Source organism: Ursus maritimus, unplaced genomic scaffold (genome assembly GCF_017311325.1).
Source record: "Ursus maritimus isolate PB19 unplaced genomic scaffold, ASM1731132v1 scaffold_34, whole genome shotgun sequence".
Lineage (NCBI taxonomy): Eukaryota > Metazoa > Chordata > Mammalia > Carnivora > Ursidae > Ursus > Ursus maritimus.
The window spans coordinates 4477733-4488689 of NW_024426008.1; the positions used below are offsets into that span (position 1 = coordinate 4477733).

Consider the following 10957-nt stretch of genomic DNA (forward strand, 5'->3'; position numbering starts at 1 on the left):
TTAATTTGCATATCTGTAATTATAAATGAGGTTGAGTATCTTTTCATATGTTTGGCCAATTATGACCTCTCCCTCTCTTTTAAAAGCCTTTTCTCACAGTCTCCGCTTACTTTTATACTGGTCATCTAATTATTACTGTTTTTAAGGTAACTGCTCTTTATATGTATTACAAATACACTGAAACATTTTTTTGTGTGTGGCAATTTAAAACATCATATTTGTTGATTTTTTTTTTAAATGACTTCTGAGTTTTGAGGCTTAGAAAGACTTCTTATCCCAAGATTTAAAAAATAAAGGTTTTTTTAGTCTTTTTTTAAAATCTTTAAAAAATCTTATCCCAAGATTTAAAAAATAAAGTTTCCATGTTTGGTGTTTTTAATTTCATTTTGCAATTTTACTCATTGTAAATCTAAATTCACAATCCAGGTAGACCTGAACTTACCGAAGAGTGGCTTCAGCTAGTTTCCGTCAGTGGCTCTCCAGGGGTGCGAGCGGTTAGAGAGTGATCAGTCTTCTGTCCACTCATCATTCTAATTTTAACATCTGCCTTTGGTTCTGATTGGGAATTCTCTTTCTTTGTGGAGATGTATCTATTCTACACAGTTACCACGATTTTACTTGCCTTACATATATAATTAGGTTACTATCTGTTGGATTATTTTTCTAGTCAAAGCCTCTTCTTTCAGAGTTTCCCTGGCTCTGCCCCCATATTTAGACACTGCAGGTGAACCTGAGAATAATCTGAAGTTGAAAAAAAGGTTGTGGGCATAGCTTTGTGATTGTCTTAGCTTTATTGATTAATTTAGAGGTGATTGACATTTACAAGGTTAAATCTCTTAATTAGTAGGCCATCTTTCATGACTAAAGTTGCTTTGTTTTTTAAACATGGGCTTTTTTTCATATTTTTTAATATAGTTTTCGTTCATTTATTGGTTGCTGCTATGAATGTGATCCTTTCTTCTATTCTGTTTTCTGATTACTGTTCATCTAGGAAAGCAGAAAATTCTGAATTAGTAAAGAATGGTTTTGATGCTTGGAATAGGAGGGCATCTAAAGCAAGAAGATCCACAGGCTCTGCTCTAATCACTGTGCTTTCATGAAAATTTTTAAAAATAACAAAAAAAATCATTATTTCAAAAAACCCTTGTTGAAATATTTTATCATTCTTATCTTTTCAGACTTTGCCCAAGATACTGAGCCATATTGCCCCAGCATTTTGCATGAGCAGCTGTAGCTTTGTAGTAGAAAAATCTAAAGAATCCACGGCTCGTGTTGTAGTTTGGAGGGAGATAGGAGTACAAAGAAGCTACACCATGGAAAGTACTTTATGTGGCTGTGATCAGGGAAAATATAAGGTAAAGCATCTCAGGACTTCGAGCAGTAAAAATTATTTTAAGGACTTCCTTTTCATATAGTATGCTGGTGATTTTCAAGTATATATTAAATGACACATTTGTTATACTGAGTTATATGTAATTTGCAAGAATAGAATTGAATCATATGCAATTCTTTTTTACTTCTTTCTACTTGAATAGCTTGCTTTTGGTCTTAATGAAATCTTAGTTGAGCCTATCTACATTCATAATTTTTAAGAAGGCATGTTGTGGTACACATTTAAATACTGATTGGTAATTTATAATGAGCTGTGCCAGTAGTACATTATTAATAAAAATTTTCTGTCATTTTAATTTGTTGGATGTAAGCATATTTTTATGCATTTAGAAATAAACACATTTATTTATAAAGTTTTACATGTTTAGATTTTTTTGTGTGTGTGACTTTTAAATGCATATCGCTTCACTAAAATGTTTTCTTTACTAAGACTGCTCTTCTCTAGTGTCATAGACTTTTTTAAAGATGTATTTATTTTAGAGAGCGAGAGCACAAATGAGAGGGGCAGAGGGAGAGAGAGAATCTTAAGCAGATTCCACACTGGAGCCCGCCTGGGGGCTCGATCTCAGGACCCTGAGATCAAGACCTGAGCTGAAACCAAGAGTCAGATGCTTGATTGACTGCACCACCCAGGCACCCCTGGTGTCATAGACTTTGATTGTAAACAACTGGAGCTTAAAGTTTCCTTTTGAAATTAAAGACTGATAAAATATTAGGTGACTTTGAGTTTTTTAATTTGAAGATTGAGAACCTAATGGGCAATCAGTTAGAGCTTAGATAATCAAGAGCAAACAAATAAGTATTACAAGTACTTATTTTTCTTGCCACAGAAAGATTTTTAGGTGTCATGCTGATTATTCCTCATTCTGTTTGATTTGGCTTGGTTTGGGCAAGAGGAAACTGAATCTAATAGTGATTTTCCTATGCCTCACATAAAAATGGTTGTAACTTTGTTTGGAAAGAGTTAAAAATTTTCCAATTGGTTAGTATTAAAAATGTCAACATATTATACTTGATGGAAAGCTTAACTGGAAAGCCTAAGTAATGACTTTTTCAGTCTGTACCAAACTGGAAGAAAATGGTATAGATCTTGCAACTGACATTCAAACTTTTGGGGCCTCCTAGAATAGAACTTAATGAAATTTCAGTACTTTCTGTTGACTTCCCTACATTTTAGGTTGTGATCACAGTATATTATGCTTCCAAAATGTAATGTCTTTTGAATTCTCTTCAGATACTGTAAAACAATGACTTCTCATTTACTAAGGACATGATGGTGATAAGAGATGAGATGTCCTAGAGCACTACTCTAGCTCCCAACCCCTGTCTCCTAATCATTGCTCTCGTGGACAGCTTTGCTCAGAGTCTGGTATTCTGTAAGTTTGTAGGATGAGAACAAAGCTTGAGAATCACTTTTGTGTAAGACCATAGGTTTCTCTGATGAAAAAGCCCTTAGACTGTATGATCTATGGAAACAGACTATAAATTACTTCTTAAAGAGATTCTTTATGCACTCAGACTGGAGAAAGCAACTTAAAGCATCAATGTCTTTGAAACTAGCCTCTGGGGGCAGGAAAAGAAGTAGAGAAACTGAGGTTTGCATGCCCCTTGAAATCAACTATAGGATATAGCAGTAGTGCTTTCTTATTATATTTGGATTTCTTATTGTATTTGGATTCTACTGATAGATTTTCATCGGATTTTTTTAAAACATTCTATTTGTATTTTGATAAATTTCTTTGGTCATTAAAAAAAAAACACATTTAAAAACATAGCCAAAATATATTTTGAAACATAAAATGTTAGGCCAGTTTTCTAAAAAGTTATTAGAGTTAATGTTGATTTAAAACTCTTATGCAGAGAAATGTCTTTTACCAAGCCAGTTTTTTTTAATGTCTAAAATTCTGTGATCATAACACTTACTTTTTATAAGCTTTTTTGTTATTGTTAATAAACTTCGTTTCTTTAAGAGAAGTCTTAGATTCATAGCAGAATTGAGCGGAAAGTACAGAATTCCGATATGCTCCTATCTGCCCTACACACATAATGTATACTTTTTAGACTTGTTAGCTAATAAGGTGTGTGAGTTTTTAATGGTATTTTAAGAAACAGTTTTCTTCACCTCAAGAAATGTTCTTATATTACTGAATTTTAGGCTGTAAATGATCTTTATTTTTATTTTCTGTGAACTAATTCAGAAACAGTCATAGCCTTTCTAACGCTTTTAAATTAAGAAGGCAAATGAATGTTCTAATAAAGTTAGGTTACATTTCTTAGAATATTTGGAGGTGGGTAAACTATTTAAACCGTCAGTTGGGGCGCCTGAGTGGCTCTCAGTTGAGTGTCAGGCTCTTGGTTTCAGCTTAGGTCATGATCTCATGGGTCATGGGATCGAGCCCCACGTCAGGCTCCCCCTGCTCAGAGGGGGAATCTACTTGAAGATTCTCTCCCTCTGCCCCTCCCCCTTCCTCTCAAATATAAAATAAAAAATCTTTAAAAAAATAAACAATCATATTATAAAGGCATGTGCTGTATGTAGGGCAAGTAACAGTTTTTACAATTTATTTTCTTCAGTTACTGTGTGCTTTTAGTGTGGTCATTGTGAAGCTGTTTTAAAATACCTTTTCTCTAAATGATGTGTGCTCTCATTGTCACCTGCAACTTTTGTTGGTGTAAGGATTTCACTTGTTTTAGAGATTCATTTTTATCTGAAAATTAAACAATAAGCAATGTTTTGATTTATAGTCCATTTTTATCATTTTATGTGGTGACACTTAACTTTTGATAAGTCTTATATTGTTTATTGGGAAACTCAATTAGAAAAGGGTAATGAGTTGCAATAAAGTTTCCATTTTGCTGCAGTAGACCAGATTTGAAATGGGCATTCCTAATTGACCTGGAGCATAGGAACTTAATTTTACTGCCACCTCATTGGCCTACATCTGTTTGTTTGTTTGTTTCTTTTTTTTTTTTTTTTACATAGTTACCTTTCTTTGTTGTTTTTTTATTTACCAGTTTCTTCTATCATAAAGTAAAAAGTGTCTATATGGTAATGTTCAGATACAGAATTTAGGGCCTTGATTTTGACAGTACAATTTTTCAACATTGGCATCCAAAGTAGTGGATTACAAGAAATACTAGCAATGTCTTGCAAAGATATAATTTCACACATGAACTCTAAGAGTAATATAACCACAGAATGTTTATTTTTTTCCCCAGTGTGTTAGTGAAAATAGTTTGTATGTAACGAATGAGAATAGACGTTTTAGAAATGGTTTTTTGAGACCATTTCCTTTGTGACCTAAAATGATCTTATATTGTTAAGGCATTGTGCTTATTGAGTTGTAGGCCCATACAAAATACCTTTTAATTTTATTAATATAATTATAAATTTCTTTTATGTAATTATAATAAGATGCAGCCAGAGGACAGCAAATATCCTAATTATATGTATGAAATTGCTTTATTTCTAGGGTTTACAGATTGGTACTCGAGAATTAGAAGAGATGGGAGCAAAATTTTGTGTTGGTCTGTTGCGTTTGAAAAGACTGACATCCCCGTTGGAATATAATCTGCCTTCCAGCCTGCTTGACTTTGAAAATGACTTGATTGAGTCGAACTGCAAAGTAACTAGGTAAGACACACTTGCTTCCTTCTCTTATTATGTTGTAGTATACTTTTAGACTTCATTAAATTAATTAAGGGGGAAGGGCACAGAGATTTTAATAGCCAAGAGCATTTTTAGAATTAATATAACTAAGTTTAAACATCTAGGTTACAAATTTATTTGTTCCAAATTGTGATAATATTCTTCATTCTTTTAACATTGATATTTGGATGAGATAATGAAATACCTTTATATTTTTAAAATGCTATTTTTAGTGATCTTAATGGTTTACCTTTAACCCAAAAATAAGCAATGTGGAAAACAGTATTTTGATAAAATCTAAATTAAGAGGACTTGGAACCAGGATTCATTCTTGAAATTTTATTTTGTTGATATCTACACACATCATACGGCCTTCCAGTAACCTTCTGGTTACATATACTAAAAACAGCTATTTAATTTAGTATCCCTTTGAAAATTTAATTATATCTGCCAAATAAGATTCTCAATAGATAAACCTTTGCTCCTTAAATTAAATATATATAAAATTTGATCAGTTACAGGCTCAGATATAATTCAGTATTATAATTCTTAATCATAACACCAGACCTTAGCATTTTATAGTTTGATGTATATGGGTAAGAATATGCTCATTTTATAGTATCTTCATGATTTTTCTTGTTAGATATTGACTTGTCATTTGTCAGTTTATTGCTATGCTCTATTACGTATATTAGTTTAGGAGTTTTAAGTGTGACAAAACATTAATTAGAACTCTGTTCTTTTTAATATGATATTTGAGACAGTAATCACCTCAGTTCTCTACTGGAAGTAAATATATAAAGATTGTCAGTTGTTCTGACTGATATTTAGAAGCCTTCCTCTAAGTTATTTCATGTATTCTTTTTTTCTCCCAGCTTTATTGAAGTATAATTCACAAATAAAATTGTAAGATTTTGTGATGCTTTGATATATGAATACACTGTAGAAGGATTGGCCCCATTGAGTTAATAACGTATCCATCCATCAGCGCACATGTTTACCGTTGGTTGTGTGTGTGAATGAATATCATTTCAGTTCTGCTCTTCAGATGTCAGTGATACAGTCTAGAATTATCAGCTATAGTCACCATGTTATACATTACTTCCTCACACCTTATTCATCTCAATACTGAAAATTTGTACCCTTTTACCAATCTCTCCTTTTTCCCTTACACCCCAGTCTCCTGGCAACCACTTTTCTACTCTCAGTTTCTCTGAATTCCATTTGTGTTTTTGTTTTTGTTTTGATTCCACATGTAAATGACACCGTGTAGTATCTATCTGTCTTTGTCTTAATTCACTTAGCATAATGCCCTCCAGGTTCATCCATGTAGCAAATGAAAGGATTTCCTTCTCTTTAAAAGCTGAATAGTATTTCATTGTATATCTGTATATTACATTTTCTTTATCCATTCATCCACTGATGGACACTTAGGTTGTTTTGATACTTTGTTATGAATAATACTGCTTTGAAGATGGGAGTGCAGATATTTCTTTAACAGCTAATGATTTTATTTCCTTTGGATATATACCCAGAAGTGGCATTGCTGGATCATATGGCAGTTGTATTTTTAATTTCTTGAGGAACCTTCATACCGTTTTCCATGGTGGCTGTACCCGTCTACATGGCAATCAGCAGCGTACAGTCGAGCACCTTTTCATATTATCTGTTGGCCATTCATATGTCTTCTTTGGAAAAACGTGTATTTAGGTCCTTTTCCCCATTTTTAAAAAATTGGGTTATTTGGGTTTTTTTCCTTCTGAGTTGTGAGTTCTGTGTATGTCTGATATTAACCCCTTATTGGGTATGTGGCTTGCAAATATTTTCTCCCATTCCGTAGGTTGTCTTTTTATTTTGTTGATGGTTTTCTTTGTTGTACAAAAGCTTTTCAGTTCAATGTGGACCTCCTTGTTTATTTTAGCTTTTATTGCCTATGCTTTTGGTGTCAAAAAAGAAATTATTGCTGAGCCCAGTGTCAAAAGAGTTTACGTTCTGTGTTTTCTTCTAGGAGTTTTATGGTTTCATATCTTACTTCCTAGTCATTAATCTGTTTTATTTGTATATGGCGTAAGGTAGGGGTCTAGTTTTATTCTTTTGCATTTGTCTATCCAGTTTTCCCAGCACCATTTAATGAAGAGGCTGTCCTTTCCCAATGCATATTCTTGGTTCCTTTGTCAAAAATTAATTGGCCATACATATATGCGGGGGTTTACTTCTGGACTCTCTATTCTGTTCATTGATCTGTGTATCTGTTTTTATGCTGTTTTGATCACTAGAGCTTGATTGTTTGAAATCAGGAAGTGTGATGCCTCCACCTTTGTTCTTTTTCAAGATTGCTTTGGCTATTCAGGGTCTTTTGTAGATTGTTTCTTTGAAAAATGCCATTGACATTTTGATAGGGGTTGCATTGAATCTGTAGTTTGCTTTTGGTAGTGTGGGCATTTTAACAGCATTAGTTCTTCTAATTCATGAGCACAGACTATCTTTCTATTTATTTGTGTCTTCAATTTCTTTTATCACTGTCTTACAGTATAGATCTTCCACCTCCTTGGGTAACTTATTCCTGTTTTATTCTTTTTGCTGCTATAGCAAGTGGGGTTGTTTTCTTAACTTCTGTTTTCATAGTTCATTGTTGGTGTATAGAAATGCAACTGTTCTTTGTGTGTTTTGTTTCCTGCATCGTTACTGAAATTGTTCATTATATCTAACATTTTTTAATAAAGTTTTTAGGGTATCTATATATAATATGTTATGTGCACCTAGAGAAAATTTTACTTCTTCCTTTCTGATTTTGATGCCCTTTGTTTATTTTTCTTGCCTAATTGCTCTGGCTAGGATTACCAGTACTAGGTCAAATAAAAGTGGTGAGAATGGGCATTCTTGTGTTGTTTCTGATCTTAGAAGAAAAGCTTTCGCATTTTATCACTGGGTATGATGTTAGCTGTGGGCTTATAATATATCAACTTTATTATGTGGGAGGTGTGTGTCATCCTCTTTCAGTTTTTATCATGAATGGATGTTGAATTTTGTCAAATATTTTTTCTGCATCTATTGAGATGATTGCATGATTTTTATTCTTTGTTTTGTTAATGTGGTGTATCACATTGATTGGTTTGCAAATGTCGAACCATCCTTGCCTCCCAGAGATGAATCCCACTTGATTATGGTATATGTTTGATCTTTTTAATGTATTGTTGAATTGAATTTCCTAATACTTTATTGAGGATTTTTGCATCTAAGTTCATCAGGGATAATAGCCTGTAGTTTTCTTTTTTCTTTTTTCTTTTTTTTGAGTGCCCTTGTCTGGCTTTGGTATCAAGGTAATGCTGGCCTTGTAGAATGAGTTTGGATATGTTCCCTCTTCTTTTGTTATGGGAAGAGTTTGAGAAGGATTGATATTAGTTCTTCTTTAAATATTTTTGTAGAATTTATCAGTGAAGCTATCTGGTCATGGGCTATTCTTTGTTAGGAGATTTTTGACCACTGATTCAGTCTCAGTAATAATTGGTCTGTTCAGGATTTCTATTTATTTCTTCATGATTCAGTCTTGGTAGGTTGTATGTTTTCTAGGAATTTATCCATTTCTTCTAGGTTGTTCTGTTTTTTGGCATATAGTTGTTCATAGTAATCTCTTATGGTCCTTTGTATTTTTTGGTATCAGTTGTAATATGTCCTCTTTCATGTATAATTTTATTTTGAATTCTCTCTTTTTCTTGGAAAGTCTAGCTAACAGTCTTCTGTTTTTTTTCAGAAAATCAGCTCTTAGTTTCATTAATCTTTTTTGTCTTTTTAGTCTCTGTTTTATTTATGTCTGCTCTGATCTTTGTTATTTCCTCCCTTTAGTTAACTTTGGGCTTAGTTTGCCTTTTTTTCTTGAGGTGTAGATTTAGGTTGTTTATTTGAGCTCTTTCTTTTTTCTTAATGTAGGCGTTTATCACACTAAATTGCCCTATTAAAAGTGCTTTTGCTGCATCCCATAAATTTTGGTTTGTTGTATTTCCATTTTCACTTGTCTCAAGATATGTTTTGATTTTTCTTTGACTCATTGATTGTTCAGGAACATGTTGTGTTTAATCTTCACATATTTGTGAGTTTTCTGGTTTTCTTCTTGTAATTGACTTCTAGGTTTAAACCATTGTGGTTGAAAAAATGCTTGATATGATTTCAGTTGTCTTGTATTTATTAAGATTTATTTTTGTCCTCTCATATGATTTACCTTGGATAATGTTCTGTGTTGTGCTTGAGAAGAATACATTATTTTGCTGCTGTTGGTTGCAATGTTCTGTATATGTCTGTTAGATCCATCTGGTTTAACATGTAGTTCAGTTCTAGTGTTGCCTTATTGATTTTCTGTCTGAATGATCTATCCATGTTGGAAGTGGGTATTTGAAGTCCCCTGCTAGTATTGTATTGCTGTGCATTTCCTTCTTTAGATTTGTCTGTATTTGCTTTCTTTAATATGTGCTTTTATGTCAAGTGCATAGGTATTTATAATTATATCCTCTTGATTAATTGACACTTTTCTTATTATATAATGACCTTTTTCTTTTCTTTTCCTTTTTTTCCCCCCTGATATAAGTACAGCTGCCCCCTGCTGTCTTTTGGTTTCTATTTGCATTGAATATCTTTTTCCATCATTTCACTTTCAGTCTGTATGTCCTTAAAGCTGAGCTAAATCTCTTACAGGGAGCATAGAGTTGGGTGTTACCATTTTTTTTTCTTAAATCCATTCAGCCACTCTGTTTTGTGATTGAAGAATTTAGTCCATTTACATGTAAAGTAATTATTGATAGGTATAGGCTTACATTGCCATTTTGGTAATTGTTTTCTGGTTGTTTTGTATTGTCTTTGTTCCTTTCTTCCTCTTTTGCTCGCTTCCTTTGTGATTTGATGATTTTCTGTAGTGGTATGCTTTGATTTCTTTATCTTTTGTGTGTCTACTATAGGTTTTTGTGTTGTGGTTACCATGAGGCTTACATAAAACATATTTATGACAGCCTATTTTAAGCTGATAATTATTTAACTTCAAATACATACCAAAGCTCCCTCTTCCCCACATTTTGTTTTTGATGACACAGTTTGCATCGTTTTAGGTTATATATCCATTAACAAATTTTTGTAGTTATAGTTATTTTTAATACTTTTTCTCTTAACTTTCATGCTAGATTTGTAAATGATTTGCCCACTACCATTGAAACATTACAGTGTTCTGCATGTAACTCTATCTTCACCTTTACCAATGAGTTTTATACTTTCACTTGTTTTTCTGTTATTAGCATCCTTTCGTTTGAGCTTGAAAAACTCCCTTTAACATTTCTTTTAAGGCCAGTCCTATGGTGATGAACTACTTCAGCTTTTTTTGTCTGGAAAATTCTTTATTATATATCCTTCAATTCTGAATGACGACTTTGCTGGGTAAAGTATTCCTGGTTGGCAGTGTGTTTCTTTTAGCACTTTGAAAGTATCCTCTCACTCCCTTCTAGCCTGCAAGGTTTCTGCCAAAAAAAAATCTGCTAATAGTCTTATGTGGGTTCTCATGTACGTGCCAGGTTGCTTTTCTCTTGCAACTTTAAAGATTTTCCTTGTCTTTAACTTTGACACTTTAATTATAATGTGTCTTGGTGTGGGTCTTTTTGGATTAATCTTTTTGGGTCTTCATAAATCTGGATGTCTGGTGTCTTTTTCTTTCCCCTGGTTAGGGAAATTTTCAGCCATTATTTCTTTGAATAAGCTTCCTGTCCCTTTATCTCTCCTTCTGGGACCTCTATAATGAATATATTGGTTTGTTCATTGACGTCCCATAAGTCTCTTAAGTAATTTTCACTCCTCATTCTTTCTTTTTCTTGTTCCTCTGTATGGATGAATTCTGCCCTTTTGGAATTCATTAATTTTTTTTTCATTTGATCTAGTCTGCTG

General features: G+C 33.0%; 1 protein-coding gene across 3 annotated transcripts in view; it reads left to right on the forward strand.

The window, feature by feature from the left end:
• Nucleotides 1–10957, forward strand: part of AGTPBP1 (ATP/GTP binding carboxypeptidase 1) — a 157132-nt gene that overhangs the window by 134473 nt on the left and 11702 nt on the right. For all 3 annotated transcript variants that reach the window (XM_040620193.1, XM_040620194.1, XM_040620195.1), the window contains 2 exons: nt 1179–1355; nt 4866–5026. In XM_040620193.1, the coding sequence (XP_040476127.1) occupies nt 1179–1355; nt 4866–5026 (338 nt within the window). The remainder of the gene's footprint in view (nt 1–1178; nt 1356–4865; nt 5027–10957) is intronic.